We start from the raw sequence: 26,508 nt of genomic DNA, 5'->3' as shown, positions 1-26,508 counted from the left end.
AGTGAGTAGCTGTCCACCCTTCCCATAATATTGTTGATACTCCAACCTGGACTTCCTATCATTTGCTTATTCCTTCTGTTGATAGTGGTTAGATTTTTAATTTTAATTTTTTACTTACATCTTGTGACTTATACATAACTCTACATGCAGTCTCTCTCTTCACATCACGTTGTGTAAGTGATTGATGAATGAGTTGAACCTTTGAGCTATGACTTAATGATATTGTAGTGTAATAAATAATTTAGGAGTAAAGGAGACTGCTCATTAAATAACAGAAGTGTTCAGTTGTAGACATGCACATGCAGTAGAGAATGAAAACTTTGCTAGCTTTTCTAAGAAACCCTGTGATGAGCTAGAGTACACAGTATGCAGTTCGACTAGTGGACTGGGGTGGCGGTTGTCACATGGAATGGGTAGAGGGAGGAAGAGGCAGGAAGAAGAGAAGGGATTGGGGATGAGTAGCTAATGGCTTCAAGGGAGGCAGTAACTGTGCAAGATTGGACTTCTGGAGGTAGGGATGGCAAGTGCAAGGGCTAGGCATGTGACACACCGTTGCCATATCTGCTGACGTGCATCAGGTGCAGAAGATGACATGGAAGTGAGGATTTGGAGGGGATAACAGGACAGAGGAAAGGCATCCATTGAGCAGTGGATGTGGGGTCAGTGAGTTAGTAGAAATTGAAGCTGGGAGGATTGTGGGAGCAAAGGATGTGTTACAAACATAACTTCCATCTAAATAGTTCAGAAAAGGTGGCGCTGGAGGGAAGAATCCAGACGACATGGGTTGTGAAGCAGCTGTTAAATCCAAACATGTTGTATTCAGCAGTGTATTGTGGCACTGGATGGTCAACTCTGGTCTAGGCCACTGTTTGGTGGTGTCCACTTATTATGGTGGACAGGTGGTTGGTGCTCATGTTCACAAAAATGCTGTGCATCATTGCAGCAGAGCCAGCATATGACATGGCTGTTTTCACAGGTGACCCTGCCTCTAATGGGGTAGGCTAAGCCTATGAAAGGACTGGAGTGCCATGTGCTGGTTTAGTGGATCGGGCAAGTCTTGCACCTTGGATCTTCTACAGGGATACGACCCCTGTGGCAAGGGATACGAGAGGTGGGTGATAAGGATGAAACAGGATTTTGTGTAGGTAGGGTGGTTGATGCAGTGTCACTTTTGGAGGGGTTGGGAGGTTCTTGGGAAGAATGTCCATCATTTCAGGGCAGGAGATAGATTATCAAACCCCTGGCAAAACACGTGACTTATTTGATCCAGTGCCGGGTGATATTGGGTGAAGAGAGGGCTGCACCTTTGGAGCTGATTCTTCGGGGTGATGGGGGAAGGTTAGGGGAGTGTGAGGAAATCTGTTAGTGCGTTAGGTTTGGAGGATAGTATTTGTTTCAGAAGCCCTTGTGAGACCTTCAGCATACTGGCCAATGGAATTCTCGCCACAGCTCATACACTGTTCATGGCTGGCAAGGTTGTATGGGAGCAATTACTTTGGTTTGGAAGATGTGACAGCTGTCAAAATGCAGGAAGTGTTGGTGGTTTTTGGGCTTAAAAAAGACAGAGCTGGAGATAGAGCCGTCAGGAGGTGTTCAATGGTCAGGAAGGTGGTTATTGGGTTGAAGATGACCAAGTTTGAAGGAGATGGGAGAGAAAACATTGAGATTGTGGTGGAATGAGGATAAGATGTCTTGACCCTGGGTGCAAATATCAATGAACTTGAACTTGACAGGCTGGCGTAGGAGGGTGCCACGCAGATACATGTGGTAAAGGACTGATGCAAATGAAATTAAGCACATCACAAACTTTCTCAGCTCATGTCATGATCACTACTAATTGCTAATTGCTCTACTCTTGTGAAGAAAACCTGATTGCAAAATTCTGCAACATTTAAAAAAATATAGCAGCTGTATGTTGGTGACACCATATCAGTAATTCATAACAACACATTGTTACTAGAAGTTAACGATTAATAGTTTTCATCTATTTTAAATGAACATTTTTACTGAATGTTCCCTGATGGATTAAAAGTGTTTGCTGGACTGGGACATAAACTCGGACTCAAAAGGGTTTGGTACTGCTTTCAGCTATTGGGGAGGTTCATAACAGTGCATACTCCATTGCAAAAACAGGAAGATCTGTTGTGTAGATAGTAGATAAGGCATTCTCTGCAGTATTTCCAAGAATAGTAGTCCAAGCAGATGCACAGGAGAGTTGCTGTGGAGCTTAAAAAGTAGTATGGAGGTGCAGACAGAACAGGATCTTGGGTTCATTTGGAATCATGCCATGAGAGGAAAATTGTCACTTGTCATGCTAAGTTAGATAGTGGATTCTAAGGCATATGCAGGAGCAGATCTACTGTAGATTCAGATCACAATTTAGTAACGAGAAAGGGTAGGCTGAAGCTTAAGAAACCATCTGGAAGAGTCAGTGAGGGGAAAAAGTGGGATACTGAATTACTAAGGAATAATTATGTCCATTTGAAGTTCTCCAAGACTATAGATATATTGTGATAATTAATACCATAGTATGTGGCTCAGTTGAAGAGAAATGGACATCTTTAAAAAGAACAACAAGAGAAGCTGGAAAGACAAGTATAGGTGTAAAGCAGGTAAGTTTGAAGAAACCTCAAGTTGGACTAACCAAAGAAATACTTCAGTTGATCGATGAAAGGAGGTGGTATAAAAATACCCAGTAAAGAACAGGAATACAGCAATATAAGTCACTTAGGAATGAAATGAATATGATTTGCAGGGAAGTTAAGCAAAGTGGTTGCAGGAAAAATGTGAAGAAATGAAAGAAAAAAGAGTTGTTGAAATGACAAACTCGGCATATGGAGAAGGTAAAACAACCTTCAGTGAAATTGAAAGCAAACATATCAAAATTAGGAGTTCTGTATGAATCATACTGTTTAACACAGAGAAAAGACCAGATAGGTGTAAAGAGTACACTGAAGGCCTCTATGAGGAGAAGGAACTACCTGATAACATGATAGAAGAAGAAATAGTAATATGAAAGACATAAGGGTTTCAATATTAAGAGTCAGAGTTGAACAGAGCTTTGGAAGGCTTTCAATCAAATAAGGTGGAAGGCCTAACTAACATTCCTTTGGAATTTTGAGATCAGTATTGCAATTCTGAAGCTACTGAGGATAAAATACAGGAAGCAGTAGATTATCTACAACTTGTACGTAAACCGGACTGTAGTTCTAAAAGTTGGTGTACTTGAAAGGGAAGTGGCAATGGAGAAGGGAGTGAGAAGGTTACAGTATAAGCCTCTGGCTATTATTTATGTACAGTGGGCAAACACCAAAGGAAATTGAGGAGAAATGTGGTAACATAACTACGCACAGTGCTGGACATTAAAATTCCAACAGCATGAAGATGGCACACAACAAATTGCAAATTTAGCATGAAATATACTACATGCTCCATTTAGTGCAGCCATGCAAAATTGGTAGGAGTAATGCCATCCATATTCTGTATACAAAGAAACTTTACACACCTGATCTCTCATTCAAAAATTCTAGTTGAATGTTGTTAATTTGTGAAAAGATGGTGTGAATACCTTTAATTACTTATTTCTTATTTAGGCTGACCAGATTAGGGCCTTACGGCTCTCTCTGAATTCTGACGACGAACAACACACATGCAAAAATATTACATAAAAATCACAATTATTATAATTTGCATTATTAATAAAAATGATTGTTGGCAATAATGATGATGATGATGATGACGATGATAATAATAATAATAATAATAATAATAATAATAATAATAATAATAATAATAATAATAATAATAATAATAATAATTCCCGTGGAGGCCCGGGAAAAGAATAGGCCTCAGGTATGTTCTGCCAGTCGTAAAAGGCGACGAAAAGAACAAACCACTAATAGGGCTAACCCCCCTTTTAGTGTGATTAGTTGGTTCAGGACAGATCTAAAGAAGCCTCGGACAAGTGCCGTCATGGTCGGGGACGACGCTTGAACTCTATGCCCGCCCACAATGGTAACGACACTGCTAGCCAACTGGAAAATTATTCAAATCCAAATAGAGGTGTTTTGCAGGATATGCTTCCTGCAACCACCCTAGAAGGAAAACAAAGACAGAGGATGAGATGGTCAGATGAAGTTAATCGACACCTCCTGTTCTGTTATTACCAAGCAACAAACCTAGGAACCAACACAACTGGATACAGATCACAAGTATACACAACATTTATTACCAGATACCCAGAATTAAAATTTTTAACATAACAATGACTAGCTGATCAGATCCGTGTAATAATAAAAAATAACAGGATACCCCAGTCAGAATTAGAAAACATCAAACAACAAGTACAACAAATACTGGAACAAAATAATGTGCAATCAGAAGAAGAAGAAAATACAGTAATGGACTCAAACATCCCAGTGCAAACAAACAAAGAACAACACGCATCAATTAAACAGTCAGAGGAAAACGAAATTCTAAGACAGCCACCAGAACAAGCACAAATAGAACACGAAGTGACACACATGTTAGATATAGAAGAAAAATTTCAGCTGACATATATAGAATACAAAGACACAAATACAGACATTAGACCATTCTTGCATAGACCGCCAAATAACCCACAAGTCGAAACAACAATAAAAACTATCAACACAATCATACACAACAAAATAAATGAAAACACAACTATGGAAGAGTTATAACTACTGGTTTATATAGGAGCACTCACTACACTAAATATACACACTAGGCAGAGATCAGAACCAACCAACACACAGAAGAAACCCACAAAACCAGTATGGCAACACAGGCTACAGATCAGAATAGAAAGACTGAGAAAAGACATCGGACAGCTAACACAATTTATAAGAAATGAAATGTCAGAAAAAAAACGAAAAAGGGTAGGTAAAATCTCACAACAAGAAGTGATAGAGCAATTAGATGAAAAGAAGCAGAAATTACAAGCATTGGCCAAACGACTTAGAAGATACAAAAAAAGTGAAAATAGAAGGAAACAAAACCAAACATTCAACACAAACCAAAAGAAATTTTACCAGACAATAGATAACACACACATTAAAATAGACAATCCACCAAACATAACAGGCATGGAACACTTCTGGAGCAACATATGGTCAAACCCGGTACAACATAACAGGCATGCATGGTGGATACAAGCAGAAACAGATACGTACAAGATGATACCACAAATGCCTGAAGTGATAATTTTGCAACATGAAGTCACCCAAGCAGTTAATTCTACTCACAATTGGAAAGCTCCTGGGAAAGATAAAATAGCAAATTTCTGGCTAAAGAAATTCACCTCAACACATTCACATCTAACTAAATTATTTAACAGTTACATTGTAGACCCATACACATTCCCTGATACACTTACACATGGAATAACTTATCTGAAACCTAAAGATCAAGCAGACACAGCAAACCCAGCTAAATATCACCCCATAACATGCCTACTAACAATATACAAAATATTAACTTCAGTCATTACACAGAAATTAATGACACATACAACACAGAACAAAATTATAAATGAAGAACAAAAAGGCTGTTGCAAAGGAGCACGAGGATGTAAAGAGCAACTGATAATAGATGCAGAGGTGACATATCAAGCTAACAAAGGTCGCTACACTATGCATACATTGATTACCAAAAAGCTTTTGATAGTGTACCCCACTCATGGTTACTACAAATATTGGAAATATACAAAGTAGATCCTAAATTGATACAGTTCCTAAACATAGTAATGAAAAATTGGAAAACCACACTTAATATCCAAACAAATTCAAATAATATCACATCACAGCCAGTACAGATTAAGCGTGGAATATATCAAGGAGACTCATTAAGTCCTTTCTGGTTCTGCCTTGCTCTGAACCCACTATCCAACATGCTAAATAATACAAATTATGGATACAATATTACTGGAACATACCCACACAAATACATGGATGATCTAAAACTACTGGCAGCAACAAATAAACAAATCATCCAATTACTAAAGATAACAGAAGTATTCAACAATGATATAAATATGGCTTTTGGAACAGACAAATGTAGGAAAAATAGCATAGTCAAGGGAAAAGACACTAAACAAAAAGATGACATATTGGATAACCACAGCGACTGCATAGAAGCGATGGAAAAAACAGATGCCTATAAATTTCTAGGATACAGACAAAAAATAGGAATAGATAATACAAATATTAAAGAAGAACTAAAAGAAAAATGTAGACAAAGACTAACAAAAATACTGAAAACAGAATTGACAGCAAGAAACAAGACAAAAGCTATAAATACTTATGCTATACCAATATTGACCTACTCATTTGGAGTAGTGAAATGGAGTAACACAGACCTAGAAGTGCTCAATACACTTACACGATCACAATGCCACAAATATAGAATACATCACATACATTCAGCAACTGAAAGATTCACATTAAGCAGAAAGGAAGGAGGAAGGTGATTTATCGACATAAAAAACCTACATTATGGACAAGTAGACAATTTAAGAAAATTCTTTATAGAACGAGCAGAAACTAGCAAAATACACAAAGCAATCACTCATATGAATACATCGGCTACACCACTGCAATTTCATAACCACTTCTACAACCCTTTAGATCACATAACATCAACAGATACGAAGAAAGTAAACTGGAAAAAGAAAACACTACATGGCAAGCACCCGTATCATCTAACACAGCCACACATCGATCAAGACGCATCCAACACATGGCTAAGAAAAGGCAATATATATATAGTGAGACGGAAGGATTCATGATTGCAATACAGGATCAAACAATAAACACCAGATATTACAGCAAGCATATTATTAAAGATCCCAATACCACAACAGATAAATGCAGACTTTGCAAACAACAAATAGAAACAGTAGATCACATCACAAGTGGATGTACAATACTAGCAAATACAGAATACCCCAGAAGACATGACAATGTAGCAAAAATAATACATCAACAGCTTGCCTTGCAACATAAACTTATAAAACAACATGTTCCCACATACAAGTATGCACCACAAAATGTACTGGAGAACAATGGATACAAATTATACTGGAACAGAGCCATTATAACAGATAAAACAACACCACATAACAAACCTGACATCATACTCACCAATAAAAAGAAGAAATTAACACAACTAATCGAAATATCCATACCCAATACAACAAATATACAAAAGAAAACAGGAGAAAAAATTGAAAAATACATCCAACTGGCTGAGGAAGTCAAGGACATGTGGCATCAGGATAAAGTTGACATTATACCAATCATACTATCAACTACAGCAGTCATACCGCACAATATCCACCAGTACATCAGCGCGATACAGCTACATCCAAACGTATATATACAACTACAGAAATCTGTAATTATTGGTACATGGTCAATTACCCGAAAGTTCCTAAATGCAATATAACACATACCATACAGTTAAAAGGAAGTGAAAGTGACGCTTGATCGAGGTCCCCGTCACTTTCCATTTTTAACCAGACTTAACGTCTGAGAAAGTAAAGAAAGAATGAATAATAATGATAATATAATAATAATAATAATAATAATAATAATGACAGTAATAATGATGATAAAATAATGGAGGAATTAAGAATGATATTAATTAGTTTTTGCGTAAAAAAAAAACTCAATAATAATAATAATAATTTGCATGATTAACAAAAATAATAATTTGCAATAATGGTAGTAATAATGATAATAATAAAATAATGGAGATGATACAAATGCTTTTGAAACCTTGTTTGGTATTAGAAGTAGTTACAGTGGTTGCTAGGAAAGAAGAGAATTTCAATAGAAAACTCAAACTGGAAACTCTAGGTAGGAATATCAACAATGTAAGAAAAGGTAGACTGCTACTTGGCGTGTCTTCTTTACAGTAAGTAGCAGTCTATCTTCTCCAACATTGTCTGTAGAGAACTCTGCGGATAAGGGGAGGGAAACATCTACCAGCACATGCCAGAATGTGATAATGGCAGGGTTGTGGTCTATTAAGACTGCAGTTTACCATTCCATGGTATTATGCCAGAATGTGATAATGGCAGGGTTGTGGTCTATTAAGACTGCAGTTTACCATTCCATGGTATTGTCACTTGCGTTGGTCAGGATTTCATGACTGTCCTGTGAGAATGGAAATGATGGGTTCAAGAGGAGCATACTCAGTTGCTTTGCAGGATTGTACACCCATATCAGATGCCTTGAGGCAGGAAAATGACTTGTTTGCAGCAAGACAAGTATCTACATGTGCAGTGTGACAATGTCTGGATCACCACGGACGTGTCAGAAAGCCGAACATTGTTGTGGCTTCCCTTCAGAGCAGAGAGGCCACCAACAGTGGGGCACCTAATGACAGTACTGGACACACAAGTGGCACCATGTCGTATTTTGAAAAGAGTCCCAATTCTGCTCCAGAGAGAATGAGCTTTCATCATTGTCATATGGGCCCATTACATGACGCGTGGGGACTGCCACTGGCTAAAACCCTGATCCACCATCAGATAAATCGTGGCATGATGGGTATCAAACTTACTACACGAATACAATCACTTCTGGTTTACAGAGCCTGTAATTTGGACTGCAGCCATTACATTTCTGAAGTGTTAAGGCCAGTGGTAGTGGTCTATATTTGAGGCCTTTGTGACATCTTTCAACAGGATAACGTAAGACCACAATTTGTCAAATTTGTCATGCTTCTCTACAGAAGCTGTACTACTCTTGCCCTGGCCAGCATGTTCTACAGAAGTCTCATTCATCGGAAGTATCTGGCCACAGATTGCTGGGAAACTGGCATGGCACCATTGCTGTTGACGAATCTTGGTATAGAAATGAATCACCATCAAATATCATATCTGTTTCTCTCATCCAGCTCAGTTTGGCTCACTGGCCAGCCAGGTTAGAGCCGTTGTTACTGCAGGCATTGGAAGATCTGTGTACTAAATCACACATCTTGTATACCACCAAACCACCAACAAATTTAATCATTTATTCTCTCTACTATACTGTGTCAACACAGTAAGTAAAATTTTGTTGCTTGCTGTCATTCCTGGTGTTGCAATTTTAACTAACAGCAAAGTGTAGTCATATGTAAATTTGTGTGTTGGGAAATACTTTCTGAAATTACTTGTTAGGAGTGTAGGCTTACTTGGAAGTAAAACAAAGAACTGCTAGAAGAGAATAGATACTCTGAAATGTAGTGCAACAGAAGAATGGAAAGATCAGATAACTAGCGAAGAGATACTGAATCAAATTGCCAGGTGAAGAGCCATATTGCACAACTTGGTTAAAAGAATGGGTATGTTGATAGGACACTTTCTAAGGTTTGAGGGAATTGGCAGTTTGGAAATGGAAGGAACAGTGACAAGTAAAAATTGTAGAGGGAGATCAAGGCTTGAATACAGTAAGCAGGTTCATGGACGTAGGGTGTAGTAGTTATACACAAGATAGAGTAACTTGGATCAACCAGTCTTCAGTTTTTTGAGTGACAATAAAAACAACAGTAGTAATAACACAGATTATAGAAAATCATTGAGTTGACACAAGCATCATCTGAATTATATTTTCAAATTGAGAAAGGTGGAACAATGATGTTAGCAGCTACGTGATTTTGTCTGATGTTTCTGAACCATGTTTCAGAACAAGCATAACCATGTTCTTCCTTCTCTTCCATCTGTGGATTCGCATTATGTACCATATTCATATTTTACAGGGTATTGTAATGATTTCTGTATTCTGGCACCTACATATATTGCCCAATGCTTTGTTAATGTACAATGAATTCCATCTCTTTTATAATAATGTTTATAATGCCTTAGTTCTACAGTTCCCTATGAAGCAGTTATAAACTCAAAATAATCTTTAGGCCATGGTCTCTCTATCTGGCTATTTAATGGTGGATAAATTGGCCCAAGTTTTAGACATTTAACATATTCTTAATGTGATGAGTAACCTTTGCTTGTGCCCGTTATTTTCCTATTTTATTTTTGTACCTATTTGTGATGTGCATGTATGTACTGCTGCTATACATAAATAAAATGAAGCCGTTTTTTTGTTGCTTACTTGCCACAGATTGATTCTCCTTTGCCATGTTAAGTAATTTTATGTTGCCTATTTAGAAAAATGTAAAGTATATGGATAAAGTATATGAACAGTTGCTATGTTTGGGAAATGTGAACTTTCTGATTTATGCAATTGTGGGAACTTATGATTCATCATCTCATTGAAGGAGAAAGCAAAAAGGGCTACTTTTAACACTTTAGTACTGGTGTGGGGTGCTGTGGACACCACACACACGAAAACTGCCCTTATCATAAGGTTAAATTTTCATCATCTCCGTATTATAGTCACCTGTTCCAGTCTCATCTGTATCATACAGCCATCTCATAAGAGGTTTTTTATTTATGTATATAATCAGCCTATTTTCAAACAATGGAAATTCCAGGCAGATATTGCAACAATGTAGGAAAAGACAGATTGCTACTTACTGCAAAGAAGAGACGACAAGTTGCAGACAGGCACAATTAAGACACTCACATAAAGCCTTCATCAGTAAAACACACACACACACACACACACACACACACACACACACACACACACACACACACACAAAGCAAGCTCACCACATGAGCACACAACCGCCAACTCCAGCATCCCAGGCCAGAATGATTTTCTATCATTCTGTCAACATGATCCTTCCATTTCTTCCATTCCCTTCTGTGTTGTCATTAACTGAAAAGATTTTAAAATCTGGTCTTATTGTTTCTTTCTTTGTTTTATCCATGTTATTATAATCCCGGTACACGTCTCATGAAATTCATCTGTGCTACCTGTTTGTGTGTTTTTTATTATTGTCCATAATTCAAAACCGTATACAAGAACATATGCAGCAATAACTTCATAGAATTTCATTTGTGTTACTTTTCTTGTTTTTCATAATTGTCTAAAACTCCTGTTAGTTTTCTGTTTGGCACTTACAGAAATAATTAAATTGTAATATGCTAAATTTCATTTATCAAACAATGGAAAATCCAGTATGGCATGTAACAATATTATGAGAAGGAAAGTTGCACAACTTGTGTGTGTGTGTGTGTGTGTGTGTGTGTGTGTGTGTGTGTGTGTGTGTGTTGCGTTTGCATGAGCGTGTGTGGGTGTGCGTATGTGTGTCTGTTGTTGACGAAGGCCTTAATGACTGGAAGCTTTAATTGTGACAGTCTTTTGGTTGTGCCTATCTGCGACTCAACAGCTTCGCTATATGATGGATGGCAACTTTCCTTCTCATAATATTGTTAAATTTCAGTTATCATTGTTGTTAGATTGCCAAAAACATACTCTGCAGTGTTGAGAAAACCACATGCCAATCTTACTGTGACAAAAATGAAAAAAGTATCAATTTTCATTTCATGTTACATTAAGTAAAACAATTGTCCAGTACCACTTTCTAGCTGCTTTCCTAGTGAAATAAAAGTTAGTCGGTTCATTTTCTGTCACTGTGTTGTAACAACTCAATACACGGGGTGTATCAAAAAGAATTATCTGATCTGGCACGTCTGTATTTATGAAACTAATAACCATATACAATGAATGAATTTTGTTTTTTGATTAATGGGAAACTCATAAAGGTTTTTTTTTTCATACCTTTTCCTAGGTGTTTAATATGGCACCCTTGAGATGCACAGCATATGTCAATGCAGTATCCAGATTGTTTGCACACTGCAGCAAGCTTGTCTTGAGTTACAGCTTCCACAGCTGCTGTTATGTGATGTATCAGTTCATTCGTTGTTGTTGGTAATGAAGGCACATCAACAGTCTTTTATTAACCCCCGTAAGAAGTAATCACATGCAGTCAGGTCCGGTAACCTTGGAGGCCAGTAATGTAAGGCTGAATCATTTGGTCCAATGTGACCAATCTATCATTCAATAATCCTTTGATTTAAAAATTCCCGCACTTCATGATGCCAGTGTGGCGGTGCCCCATCCTTTTGGTAAATGAAGTTCGAACCAGTCTCCAACTGTGGGAAAAGAAAGTTCTCAATCATATCAAGATACGAGCTTCTCGTAACACCGTTCTTGGAAAAGAAAAATAGACCATACACCTTTTCTCATGAAACTGCACAAAGCACATTAAATTCTCGAGAGTCCCTCTCAAGTTGTACAACTTCATATAGTTGATCTGTACCCATATTATCACATTATGACGGTTCAACTTTCCATGTATATGGAATGTTGCCTAGTCACTAAACACAATTTCCCTTTACACTAAGCTTGGAAGAAAACTGTCATCCTCCATCTTGCGACGAACAAAATTTCAGAACTCCACACATCATTGTTTGTCATCGTCACGAAGAGCTTGTAGTAGGTGTAGTTTGTAAAGTTTCATGTGTAAACATTGATGTAACACAGCCCAGAAGAACATCGGGGACATGTTGAGCTGTCGAGTACACAGCGAACGGATTTCTGTGGACTCCTTGTGGAATTGTGGCAGATATGTTCAATGTATGTATCAGACACTCGGGGATAGCGTGGCAATTTCCCATTACACGGACAACCTGTTTCTTGGAATTGTTCATGCCATCGTCTAATGCTCTGTACTGTACGAGGGTCCACACCATACCTAGTATGAAAGTCATGCTGAATGACTATTACTGACCCGCACTGCGAAAAACATAAGACACAAAATGCTTTCTTTTGTCCTGACACAATTTTTTCTAGCGCTGAAGTGGGCCCACACCGCACCTATCTAGTGGAAAGCATGTGAAACTCAAGAGTTTGCTGTTTCCAACAGTACGTAGTTTACACACATATCTCAAATAACATAATAGTTATGATTTTTTTAAATTCAGATGATTCTTTTTGATATACCCTGTTTATGAAGAAAACATGAATAGAGATATTACTTGGAGGAGACGAAGCAGAGAAAATATATGATAAATCAGATTGAGAACCATCTGTTGAAAAAATATATGATAAATCAGATCGAGAATCATATGATGATTGCAAAGAACTGGGGCATGGAACTGATACAGAAATGGATGGTGACAACAATGATATAAGGTTTGAAAATAATAGTTTTTGCTTGGGAAAAAAGGCTAATCAATGAAATGAATGACAAACCGTTCACCACAAAATGTAAGGACACAACTTCAGAATACTATTCTTAATCACCCAGATGGGAGAGGTGGAGCCATAGTTTCGAAATGGGTCTTAGAGTGCATCTTTTTGTTTTTTGAAGAAGACATGTTTTTTTTTTTTTTAAAAAAAAGGTGGACATACTGATGTGTACATAAGAAGCATTTAGAGGGATTTTGCCCAGAAATGAAACATCGAAGAGACAGATATGACCGTAATTAAGGCTTGTGTTGGACTACTTATTTTGTCTGGTTTTACCCACTCTGCATATAAGAAACTAAAGGACCTGTGGTACACAGATGGTTTGGAATTGAGATATGTCACACTATGATGAGCTTGTACTGGTTCCTATTCATATGCATATGATTTGATAACATTCAGAGGTGGCAAGAGAAAAAGAAAATAGATAAACTTGCACCCATTAAAGAAATATTTGAGCAACAGTTCTAGGTTAACTGTAACAACAATTAAAGTGTCTTAATATACGAGTTACCTGAAAAGTAATGCTCCACATTTCTTTTCTTCAACAATTACTTATTGAACACAATGAAACGTACACACAAGACGGAATGGTGTTTCTTCTAAAACAATCCATATTTTTCCATGTTATTTACTTCCCATTCTGTGAGCATCTTCCAGTAAGACAAAAGTGCTTGTATGCCCTGTTGGTACCACTCCTTATCCTGATCATGAAGCCATTTCTTCACTTTGCAAATCACCTCTTTGCCATCCTCAGAATCTTCAACAAATGGCATCATTTACTTCCCAAATGAGGGAGAAATCTGAGGGATCTAGGTCAGGACTGTAGGGTGGATGGGGGTAACACTGTCCATCCCTGCTTAGTGATGTGTTATGAAGTCCCTCAAACTTGTTATCATGTTGAATCAAACAGTCACCAGACATTTTATGGCACCTAAGTCACTGGGAGTTTTTGTTGAATTTGGTTAATGTGTGCACATATGCTTCAAAATTGATGGTGCTTTCTCTTGGCAGCAAGAATGAGCACATCAGCAGTTTGATTCTTGAAGGGTGTGACAGCCATGGAAAGCCTCCCCGAATGCTGCAACTTTGCGCAGTGACTGGCTGTACTTCTGTCAGCTGCAAATCCTCTATAAACAACACACAAATGTTTATGAATGTTCGTAGCAGTTTCTTTTTCGACGTGAGAAATTTGATCACAATATACAGCTTTTAAGCACAACACATCACATACAGACACCATTTTTAAAGCTTTGTTGCAGCTACACTATCTGTCGGAGGAAATGGAAAATTTGTGCACGCGCTCTGAAAATTTCAAATTATGCATTTCTGAAGTTACACATTTGTACCATTGTTGTTGGCTGCAGGGGGGGGGGGGGGGGGGAGGGGCAGAAAAATTGTGCATTGCTTTCTGGGCGACCCTCTTACTACTATGGATGAACAGTCACTTTCAGAGGAAAATGTAGTTTTCAAGCAAGCAGTCAAAGTATGGTCTGAAAATTCTAATGTTCTGTGATGCCAAGACGTGGTACATCCATGCCATGGAAGTATACTTCAGAAAATAACCAGATGGGCCATACAAAGTTTCAAACTCATGCAGGCTGTGGTACTCTACCTGAGCAAGACAATTGAGAAGACGGGCTGTACTATGATGGCAAGCAATTGATTTACTAGTTGCAGCATGACTAAAGAGGTGCTGAAAAAGCAGCTTACTTTGGTTGGAACTGTTCATAAATATTATGAATGTGATGCAATGTGAAGTAACCAGTAGCTTCAAAAGGATTTGGCAGTCCTTTCATATATGCCGAAAAAGATCAAGAATGTGATACTGCTCTCATCTGTGTACTTGAATTATAAATAGATGACAGCACAGGAGAGAATAAGAGCCTGAAATTGTCACAGTATACAATTCAATGAAAACAAGAGTTGATACACTGAATTAAACATATGCTAACTACTCCATGCCAAGACAAACAAGACACTGGCCCTGTGTAATATTTCTCTATATCCTGCATGGTTCTGGAATAAATGATCAAATAATATTTAACAGAAATAATGATAAAAATAACATGTCCAGAAGATTGTTCCTATGAAAACTGAAAGTTCAACTGATACAGTCAGTTATACACGAGAGTGACGTCCCTACCCAAATCCATCAGACAGAAAGTGGCCGACATGAAAAAACAAGATGCTGAAATCCATGAACCTTCAGCGGAAATATCAGGGCTCACAAACAGAAATGTGGATAATGAAAGAAACAAGAAAGGGAAGATGTACAAAGTGCCCAAGAAGTAAAGATGTGAAAACAAAAAGTGTCTGTGTGGAGTGCATAAAAATGTGTCTAAGTCATAAGATTACAATTTGAAATGACAATTTCAATGAAAAGCATGTTTATGATATAGAATGAAACATAAGATAATGTAGACAGTGTTAAAATTTGAGAGAGCTAATAGATATATATGAATGCATTAAGCACAGAAAAGAAGAAATATTACTATTTTTAGTACTATTTGTGGTGTTTATGTTTAAATTAATGTTACTAATACATTTATGTAAACCTGTGGAAGATCTTAACTTTTCGGTACATTATTGCATTGCAAGGGCATACCCAGGATCTGAACTGGGGGGGGGGGGGGGCAGGTCATACTAGTCTCAGGAAACAAGGACTCGGGACAACATACAGCACTTCTTATTAAATAAAACAGTAAACCAGTGAAAAACTGCTTTCAATAAACATTTTAAATATAAGAACAGTAGCATAGCGAGGTGCCCGTTTAGACTGCAGGCTGAGCAGAGCGATGCAGAACAGTGCTGCACGGTAGCTCCGAGTTTTGTTTAGTGGGATCGTTGGATGCGATTTCTTGCGATGGACATCGAAAGTCCCATATGTACGTCAACATCCCGTGTTGTGGGATCAGAAAAACAAACACTGCCACGACAGAGGTCTGGTATGCCAAGCTTGGAATGAACTGTATAAGTACAAAAAATTAAAATAAATAACTACCAAAAATACTACAGACAAGAAACGCATAAACTTGGTATATTATCATATCTGAATTACGTACAAATTTTATCATTTTATTAAAGAAATGATAGCCCCCAGTAGTTACAGTATTCAATAAACGATTCATGAGGTACATTTGCAATAATGACAGTTGACAGGTTTTGAACACCTCTCCTCCGCTCCTCATCCTTCTTGAAGCTCCACTATTTGCTTCTGAAAGCATGCTTCAAAACGCTGTTTTCGATCATGTCCTGGTAAAAACTCAACTGAAGGGAGATTTTGGGTCTACCTTTATCGATTAATATGTTGTGAAAGAAGGAGATGCACTGAATAACAATGTCTTCATGTTCTAAAGGAGTTTTTTTTTCTTTGGGAGAATATGCAACTTGCTCGTCAAAAATTCGAACGTACGTTCCACTAGCACTCTAGCTGCAGATAATTTCTTGGTAAATAATCTTTGTTCGTCACTTAGTAACAAACCAGAAAATGAACTCATTAAATTATGCAAGTGAGCAAGGGTGTCAGGCAGCCCTAATGGGGGCTTTTACTGAAGTGCCAGATAGTTTTTTCGGTGATGGCCAGTTTTGTGGAACGTTCTAAAAATTATTTTATAAATGTCTCGCCATCTACTGTTTGTCATAACCTGCACGTCAACTGTTATTAATCTACAGTTAGCGTCAGCTGTAACTAAAAAATTTATAGTTTAGGAGCAGAAAAGCCTTTTATATTTAAATATGGTAGGCGAACCAATATTGTTCGTTAGAAACTTCACATAGTCATGATCCCTTACTGCCTACAAGTGAATACGCTGTTCCTTGGCGACGTTAACATGCCTGCGAATAGCAGAGCGGATTGCTTATCGCTAAATTTATTATTTCTATAAACTTCCCTGCCAACAGTAACATGCCGAAGATGAAAAAATTACTCCCGGATCTGCCGCGAACGAGTTCAAATATCTTCTAGGGGGGGCAGCTGCCCCCCCCCCCCCCCTGCCCCTCGCTGGGTACGCCCATGTTGCATTGTAACATTATTTGGGCTCTTAAACCTCAAGGTGTTTCCAGCACCCTGCACCAGTACTAATGTTATAATAAAGTGCACCAGTCTGTAAAGGGTAAATGACTATAGCCAACAACTTTGCAGTTGATGCTTTATGCTGATACAGACGCGAATGTCATATGACTTGGTTGTCCAGTAAGAATCATGTGTGTGGAATGCTTCTTTCCAGACATGCAAGTGGTGTATGTACTGGAAAAATTATTATACTGGCAATGAAGAATTCTCTGTATTGAGCCTCAGAGTCAGTTGAAACATGCTGAAGAAATGAAATCTCATATTTGGCCAGGCTAGACAGATGTTTACATAGAATGTTAGTGGCCAAATCCTTTGACTAGTGTGGTATTTTACCCTGTTGGTATTTATGTGGTGTTCTGTTTGTAAAGAAGTTAGAGCAGTACTAACCTGGTTATGGCTCTGCAAGCCCTCAATGGGCCATGATAAATTGAAGTCTCATACTATGAAATTGTTTTAATGGGAGGTCTCAAACTTCAATAACAAGCACAACGCCATTGACTTAATTTTGATATCCTCCCACATTAATTTGTGTTAATCCAATTTGGCGATGATTGGAAAAAGTCAGTATTTTCATATTATTAAATGTCTTTAAGAATATGATTATTAATGCTGTTCTGATCAGCCCTCTTTTCTTCATAATAATACTACTAAATCAAGCTAGTTACTGCACATAATAGGTTCTGACAGTGATAGTTTTCCAAGACAGATTCCCATATTGAAGTCAGGTGAATGCTGACATCAGACTTTTACACAAGAAATTTTACATGTTGGTGAACTTTTGCACTGAAATGTGGGCTGAGTGGTAGCTGGACACAGACTTTTTCCTTGTAGATGTTATATGATTATGTCCAAGTGTGGATTTTTATCTCATAGATGTTATTACCGTTGTTAGGCCCTACTGAGTGCTGACTGTAGAGTCATTGTCTGGTAGAAGTATATATGTCATGGAATATCTCCAAAACACTTGCATCTTGATTGAACCTATGAGTAAGAAATCTAGCTGAGCTGCGCGCTTCTGAATTGCTTTGACATCTTCCTTTAATCTGACCTGGTGGGGATCCCAACACTTCCCACCCCTCACCCCCCGTTGCGGACGTCGCATGACATCTGTTGAAGTTCGTTGTTGGCACGCTGAGCTACCGTGCCGGCAACACTCAAGCAGTGCTCAGGAATGTGTCCTACATGCAATCTCCTTTATACTTCAGCTACACTTCTCTAAAATTCTGCAACCATTTGCCTTCCCTGCTACCATCCTTACATGCTCATTCCATCTCATATAGCTTTGTAGTGTTACGCCTAGACAAATAATTGACTTGACTGTTCCAAGCAGCACAACATTAATATTGTGCTTCACAATGGAAGTTTCTCAAGTTTCTAATATACCTAAATTATTCACTTTCTAACTGAGTACATTATTTGGATGACCAGATGTATTATCTAAGTAAGAAGATTGAAGGCAACAGAAACATAACACCAGATCTGGGAATTAAACGGAAGTTTAAATTTCAAATAATTGAAGTATTTCACAAAACTTTAGTTGCGAATAATTTTGTAATTAATAGTTTTTCAGATAAAGTAAGTCTGGAAGGGGGGGGGGGCGAGAGATTTAGAATAATTAAATGTTTTTGGAAGAAACAATTATCAGTTTACAACATTTTTGCAATCACATAGCCTGGAAACAGTCAGTTACCAATCTCTCTTAAATGAAAAGATTTTGTGTAAAACTAAATAGACTAGTTGGATCAGCATGGCTTAAATGAACTACTAAATAATGACATTCTGAAGAGGAAAGCTGCTACTCACCATATAGAGGAGATGCTGAATCGCAGATAGGCATAACAGAAAGACTGTCACAGATAAAGCTTTCGGCCAGTAAGCAGTGTGCCTCAGTTGCCTGAGACTGCAGTCGTGTGTGAGAGTTGCGTTTGTGTGTGTGTGTGTGTGTGTGTGTGTGTGTGTGTGTATGTGTGTGTGTGTATTTTTCACAGACGCCTTACTGGCTGAAAGCTTAGTGATAGTCTTTTCATAATATTGTTATGTTCCATCCTGGATTTTCTACTAAATAATGAGTTTTAATGTAATATGGTCTAAGTAAGATCTTCAGGATTTTATGTAAATGTGGTGTGACAATTACCTGTATATTATAAGAACAAGGGGGAGGGGGGGGGGGGAAGTGAGGAGTATAATTCTATTAGATGGACTAATTTCACCATACGAAGATTCAAAGTGGTGTTGTGTCTTTTAGATATACCCATAAGTGAAGGAGGCGGTGGCAAAAAGAGCTAAACCACAAGAGCATCATTTTTAATTGTTGCACATTATGTGTTTCCTAAATTCAAAGAAAGAACATAATTACATTAACATAAATCAATTTTTATATCTGACAGTTCTGTATAGCAATACAAATGGAATTATTTGCTGCTAACTTGGGGTATTCAGCTATACAACAAAAATGTGACCAGACTTATTCTGTCAAAACTGAGGTTTGCCTGTTTCTTTCAGCAACCCCATCATTCCATATAAAATTTGCTTGTATTGGATGTAAAGATTCCACTTAAGAGGAAAAAAGACAAACTACAGACTTGAGTTGGGGGAAGTGTGCAAAATGATATCACACATTGGCCTTTCTCCTTCTTAGTGTTAATATCTCATTGGCAGTGAGCATTAGACATAAAGTACTGACTTAATACAACAATTCGAAAGTAATCTTAGTTAAGTAATCTTGTCTGCTCTCATTCAAAATGATTATTATGAAAAATGATTTTTAAAATTACCATTATAGTGGTTCGTTAGAGTGCATGTGAACCAGCATTGTCAAGTAAATGCAACATATCAGCCAGTTATATAGTGCACATGACATTCAAACAGACTGATTTGTTTTTAACTGAGTGTTCAGACTGCAGTAAAAGTTGTGCATATGTAACTAAAAGTGGGTTTTGTTGAGCTTTTTCTGTAATTCAATGTAATGTCTTGGTAGAACACTATGCATGTCTCTGTTGATCTTGCTGTTGTTTAAATCTGTTTAGTTTATTTCCTATTTCTCTTTCCCAGGTTGCACTTACATTTTCTTGACCATTCAGCTTCCACAGCACTCCCACCCCAACTACGTATGTTTATGTGTGTGTGATATCGTTTTTGCCGCTTAAATGTTACAGAATTGGTTTATAATTGAGTGTATGCTATGTATGCTGTTTATGTTTTGTGTATTATTTTGTACGTTAGCTTTTTCTGTGATTTGTTTTTATGTTTTGCTGTCCTAGGAATGAGTTACTGGGCCTTGATGGTGTTGTGAAAATAACAAATCCAGAAGAAAACTTAAACCATAATCACCAACCAAGTGAACTCAATGACACCACAGTAACTGTTCGAAGCACTACACCAGTTACAGATTCTAATGATATAAGTAGAAGGTAGATTTTGTTGTAGATCTGCATGTTATGAAATTATTTTGGTAGTGCGAATGTTATTGATTGAAGATGTGATGTTACTTTTTGTTATATGTAATATATTGTACACTCTTACCTTCTATGCATCTTTCACTTCTCTGTCTGTTCATAACATGATCCTGAGACCAAATCAGTGGCTCAGACTTTTTGTTTTATTAGTATGTTAAATTTTGAGAAAAATTAAAGAATCTCAGAAGTGGGGTTCCCTGCAGATATTGGCAAGTACACAGGCTACAGATATAGTGAGATGGTTGGGTAAAACAGTTTAAATCCCAGCAGTTTATTACCAGTTACACCCTTTAAGTGGAACAGTAAACCATGATCAACAGTAAATACTGAAACTGGCAGATTGACCCCTATGTTATTATTTCAGTTAATGTCCTCAAACAGCCACAAGAGAGAATTCTGTCTCTACATAGTGTGTGTGTGTGTGTGTGTGTGTGTGTGTGTGTGTTGGGGGGGGGGGGGGGTTATATCATGAAAACAACCATAGGTGATCATTTGAATTGCCTTTGCCTTTCTTTCACTTTTGGGCCATTGCTTGGTATCAGAAGGATAATGAAGCTATATATGGTTGCATGTACTTGTTAATTGATGAGGTGACCCAATATTTTGTTCCTTCTAGAATGCCCAATTTAACATCAATACTGAGCTACAGTCAAGTTCCATCCTGAAAATTATTTTGTTTGTGATTTGACAGCAAAATGACAGAAAACCACTTATTGTATTGAACTTGCGTGGAATGATGAAGACAAGCACTGTCAGTTTTCTGTGAGAGCACTGCCTCCCCTTTTATCCTTCCCCAACTTCTTTCCCAAAACACACACACACACACACACACACACACACACACACACGAATGTTCACTATCTTGCTTATGTACCTAGGTACTATTCAATACCAGCACTAAAATTTTTTGTCCGTTTTCATATTGTATGTAACGTACCCCAGTATTTTTTACTATCATATTAATTCATACTTAATTCGTTTCTTTGCTCTTAAGAGCTTAGTGCTCAAACATTTTATGTGTTATGAAAGTGCTACCTTAGAATTGTTGAGCATGACAAACAGAATACTGTTTATTAGTTGGTATTTTTTGATGAAATAGTTCTTTCTGTAGAGAACAGTATTGATACATGGAAATTTTAAATATCTTACAGACCTGCTAGCGCAAATAGAAGCCTACCAGACATTCCTGTTGACTCGGATAGGTCACAAGTGGAGAGCAGATTGCCTCTTTGGGAGCAAGAACCAAATGGTGATACGAGTTCGGAGCTTTATGCTACAGTTGGAGAAAATAAGAATGTGACCCACCCACTCTGTGAGTAATTTTCAGTTTGCTATTTGGAAGCTCAAGTCTCTTTGATCTAACAGAAAAGCAACTAAGTTGATGTTTGTTTATGTATTCTTATGCTCCTTAACTTATCTATTTTAAATAATGAAATGAGTTAATATTTATGGAGATTATTTAAACAATAATTATCTGTCCTTCATAATAATTGGAATATTTTTAGTACTAATAAATCATGATATTTCCCAGTAGCTCGACCACTGCCACAAAATGATGCACCTACCACTTCACAGCAAGAAACCTTAGCAGAAACTGCAGAGAGAAACCTGCAGCCAGCAGACTCATTTCCATCCTATGCAACTGTGAAGTCGGAGCATCCTTATGACAAGTTGAAGTCAAGTATGTTCACTAATATGAGCTTAATTATATGACTGGTGGTTTACATACTCTCATTGTATGTAGATGTGATGGAGAGAAAAATAATAACCTATGTATATAATATTGTTCAGGAGCTGAGTAGTCAATAAACACAGAAACAAGACAGAAAAAAATGCAACTTTCAGACAATATTATCCTTTTTTCTATTTTTTTTGGGGTGGGGGTGGGGGGGGGGGGGGGGAGAGAGAGAGAGAGAGAGAGAGAGAGAGAGAGAGAGAGAGAGAGAGAACTAGCTATCTGCATGGTTGTGGCTGATTCCATTGTATTGGTGCTGCCATTTGACTAGAATGAAGTGCTTTGTCAGGGGAAGAGGGTGAGAGGACACAAAGGAGGCAGGGACGGGGAGGAAGGGTGATAGAGATGCGTGGCTGTTAGCGGACAGGGAGAAGCAACAAGAGGATGGGATAGTAATGTGTCACCTGTGAGATTGTGTGTGGGACACAATGAAGTGACTAACTAGATTGGAAGGGATCAGGACTGAGGAAGAGGGACATTGTGAGGAGCAGAGAGTGGGTGTATTAAGATGCACATGGAGGGGAATGGAGGTGTGGGTGGGACACAAGTTAGTGGAGAGCTGATGAATGACATTTTGTGAAGACTAAGTAATGTTTCAAATCTTTTTACATGGCTCTTGACTGCTCAGTGCCTCAGTTATATGGTGAGTTGTTATGTCTATTCCTTCCATTCTTTGTATTCCACTTGAACGTTCCATTAGCCTGTGCTTATTTGTAAAACCTTGTGATTTCACTGTAGAATTCAGAGCTTTTGTTGATGCAAGACTATAATGAATGAAAATTATTGGCAACGCTTTAATACTCATGCAGTTTTCTTTCAGAGCAGAGTATTGTCCTTTTTCTCAAGTACCATGGTTTTTCATACATAAAGTCAATTCACAGAGTGCATATACATACAAGGTTGATCTGAAAAGTTCGGTGAATGGTCTCAGAAAATAAAAGAAGTAACCACTTCTTGAAGGATTGTCCGAAGTGTTGTGGTCATGTGTAGCAGGATATCTGCAACGTCTGCATGCTCAACTTCCTCACGCAAGTCGAGGTGACTGTTGTTAGACACCCTCCTTCCAGATTTGGTGCCGGCAGACTTTTTTGTGCCCGTGCCTTAAATTAGCCATGAAAGGCTTATGCTTCAAGCGATTCCACAAGAAGCATTTAATGATATTTTCCAGAGCTTTACAACTGAAGTCAGAAGGGCGTTGTAGATAATAGTGATTATTTTGAAAGCCAGTAATGCTATTTAATTTGTAACTCCTGTTTTCTTTATTTTCTGAGGTCATTAATTGACCTTTTCAGTGCATTTTGTATATATTTTTAAGTTGTTTGCATTTTTTTCAAAGTGTGTCTTAGGATAATTATCAGCTTTTTAATTCCTCGTTTGTAGTTTTTGACAGAGACTACTAATGTATATTCCACAATTATTTGTTCTAGATGAACATCCTTATGCTCAAGTTGGATCCTCTGTTCAAAATACATCAGGACGTGCAGTGGAATTAAGGCATGAGGAGCATGTGAGGTACAGCAATATTAATTTTTGTAGGGTATATATTAAGCTACTCTCAAAACCACAAAACAAAGTCAGATAACATAGGTGTAATTGTCTATTCTGTATCAAAATACATTCTTTCATTAATTTATTATAGATTTGCAGGCAATTGTTCTATTGTCCCTTTGTTTCATTTAATTCACAAATCACTTACCAGCTTCCACTTTTGCGTAAAAGAATGGGAAAGCTGGGGGCATGGAAGCCATGGCAGCACAGAAGAAGGTGAAGTGACCTGTTTGCTAAACATTTTTGACCAAAAGTTTAAGTGTCATGAGATACTGATTTATTTGTGTACACTGAGATTTTTTTAACATGGTGTGATATTCGCTGCCATTATTTAATTATATAAATGGATTTTGTGTATTATGATGCCTCAAAAGTAAGACCACAAATCTGTGGGTTTAGTGTTCAATTCCCAGTTGTCCTTAGGTTTTGTTCTGAGATTGAAGATGATTTATTTCTTGCACTGCTGTATGTATGTGAATTATGAAAATGTACTCATGCTTTGGATTCCCTTTCCCACTGGAGATTCTCTATAATCAGATGATGTACTCTCTAAGTTAGGAGGAGGTAAGATAATTCCCCGAGGCCATTCTTTGTATAGCCTGTTTTGTTCAAACCAATAATCAAATTGTTCGCTGGTATTTAGCATCAACCTGATACTGTGGGTATTATGAAACAGCGTATCTGTTTTTACTCAGAAAACACACACACACACACACACACACACACACACACACACACACACACACACAAAACGATCTTGTATATTAACATAAGAAAATATATATTTAAAGTTCTTACCACTTTCATTTTACATTAGTAATTTCCAATAATTTAGCAACGTTTTTATGCTGTATATCATTCTCTTTCAATGTTAAGTAATTGCATCACTAATGTGAAAGTGGCATTACGGTGTTTGTGTAGCCACAGTAATTACAGAAGTGCAGCAAATTGATCCAAGACTTCAACTTTATTATCTAGAAATGCTTCATCAGTACCTCCAGCACAAATAGAGAGTGAACCAATTCCACCTCCTCGGACTCGACGAGCTGTCTCATTGAATCCTCCACCAGTGGAGCAAGCTTCTCATGAGATTCCAGCTGCTCCAGCAATAATGGGCCATATTCATGCCAATCAAGATCTTCCTTACATGACGCCACCCATACCTGGATTCAGTGGAGATTCACAGGATTCCAGTAAGTGACTATGAATTGTATTGATTTTTTTTGTATTTTGTGTCCTTTGCTCTCAGTAATACATCAAGAGCTAAACATGGCCAGAGAAGACAGATATCCCACACATTTGATTCCTGTGTTCAGTCTCCATCAGATCAGTAACTTCAGACCTAGACTGTCATCTAACAAAAGAAATATGAGGTGGAATCCAAAATTTTTGGGACTGGTGCTGCCATCTGGAAAGTAGGAGTAGTAGATCTTTGCACTGCTTGGTGGTGACAGCTGCATATCTGATGAGTCAGTGTGCTGAGTGGCATTCAGCTTGGAGGACATGTTGCGCGTCCACAGTAATTTCCATAATAATCTGTGTTTGGTGTGTGGTAATTTTACGATGGATCCGTGAACAGAACAGTGTGTGTGTATCAAATTCTGTGTGAATCTCAGGAAAAGTGCTACGGAGACCCTTGCAATGATTCAACAAGTGTTTGGGGGACAGAGCATGAGCCGTACGCATGTGTTGGAGTGGCATGCTTGGTTCAGGACTGGCCGTACAGATGTCGAAGGTGATGCTCACACTGGAAGGCCCGTTAGCCGCACAATGTCAGAGATTGTTGTCAAACTTCAACAGTAGGTTCGTGCAGATCGACGTTGAACCATTCAAGACCTTGCAGATGAAGTGGGTATTGGTTATGGGACATGCCAACAAATTGGGCATGAATAGTTATAATGTTAAAATTGTTGTAGATTCTATTGTACACAGACTGTCGTGTGTAGCTATATTGCAGCTATCAAATTCTAAATGGTGGCCTCATTTCTTCATTGTATTGAGCATTGCAGTAGTGTCCAATGTGACGGAGAAGAGTGGCCATTTAGTATTTCAAAGCTTTGTCATGTACACATGGCAACCTGTGCGCCACAGAGATCTATGTCAATTTTTACATCATAAAGGTTTCATACCTGACAAACGCATTGTTTGATATAGACTTACAACATATATGCCACAGATGATGGGCTGTATGCCCAAATACCGATCTGGCAATCGCTGGAGATCTGGCTTCACAAACTGACTTGTGAAGAACAGTACACAGATTATGTATACACTGCTTGGCAATTGTTAAGGAACAACTGAAACTTGCTAAGAAACATCTGCCAATTGGTACAGAACACCTGACCAATGATGATAAAAGGAAATGTAGAGGGTGGGATGTGTTAACTGCAACGAAGTCTGTGCACAAATGCTCTGTATGCATTAGATAGTTTATGAAGTTCAGGGTCTGTCGAAGATGGTCGTCTAACTGATATAGTGTGACATTTGCTTTGGTATGACATGTCTGCAAGACATCATTTGAATGCTTACAAT

The 26,508-nt window shown here is 37.9% G+C and overlaps 1 protein-coding gene across 3 annotated transcripts in view; it reads left to right on the top strand.

Moving 5' to 3' along the window:
- LOC124797465 (fibrous sheath CABYR-binding protein) overlaps positions 1 to 26,508 on the top strand; it is a 103,730-nt gene that overhangs the window by 4,424 nt on the left and 72,798 nt on the right. Inside the window, exons 3-7 of one of the 3 annotated variants that reach the window (XM_047260789.1) lie at positions 20,499 to 20,648; positions 21,845 to 22,005; positions 22,228 to 22,374; positions 23,856 to 23,940; positions 24,955 to 25,169. In XM_047260789.1, coding sequence (XP_047116745.1) covers positions 20,499 to 20,648; positions 21,845 to 22,005; positions 22,228 to 22,374; positions 23,856 to 23,940; positions 24,955 to 25,169 — 758 coding nt within the window. Of the gene's footprint in view, positions 1 to 20,498; positions 20,649 to 21,844; positions 22,006 to 22,224; positions 22,375 to 23,855; positions 23,941 to 24,954; positions 25,170 to 26,508 lie in introns of all 3 variants that reach the window. The other 2 variants (XM_047260788.1, XM_047260790.1) reach the window with 2 other exon arrangements.

The sequence above is a fragment of the Schistocerca piceifrons genome, chromosome 1 (assembly GCF_021461385.2).
Source record: "Schistocerca piceifrons isolate TAMUIC-IGC-003096 chromosome 1, iqSchPice1.1, whole genome shotgun sequence".
Lineage (NCBI taxonomy): Eukaryota > Metazoa > Arthropoda > Insecta > Orthoptera > Acrididae > Schistocerca > Schistocerca piceifrons.
The sequence above is the reverse complement of the archived record's forward strand: the minus strand, read 5'-3'. Positions and strand labels throughout refer to the sequence as shown.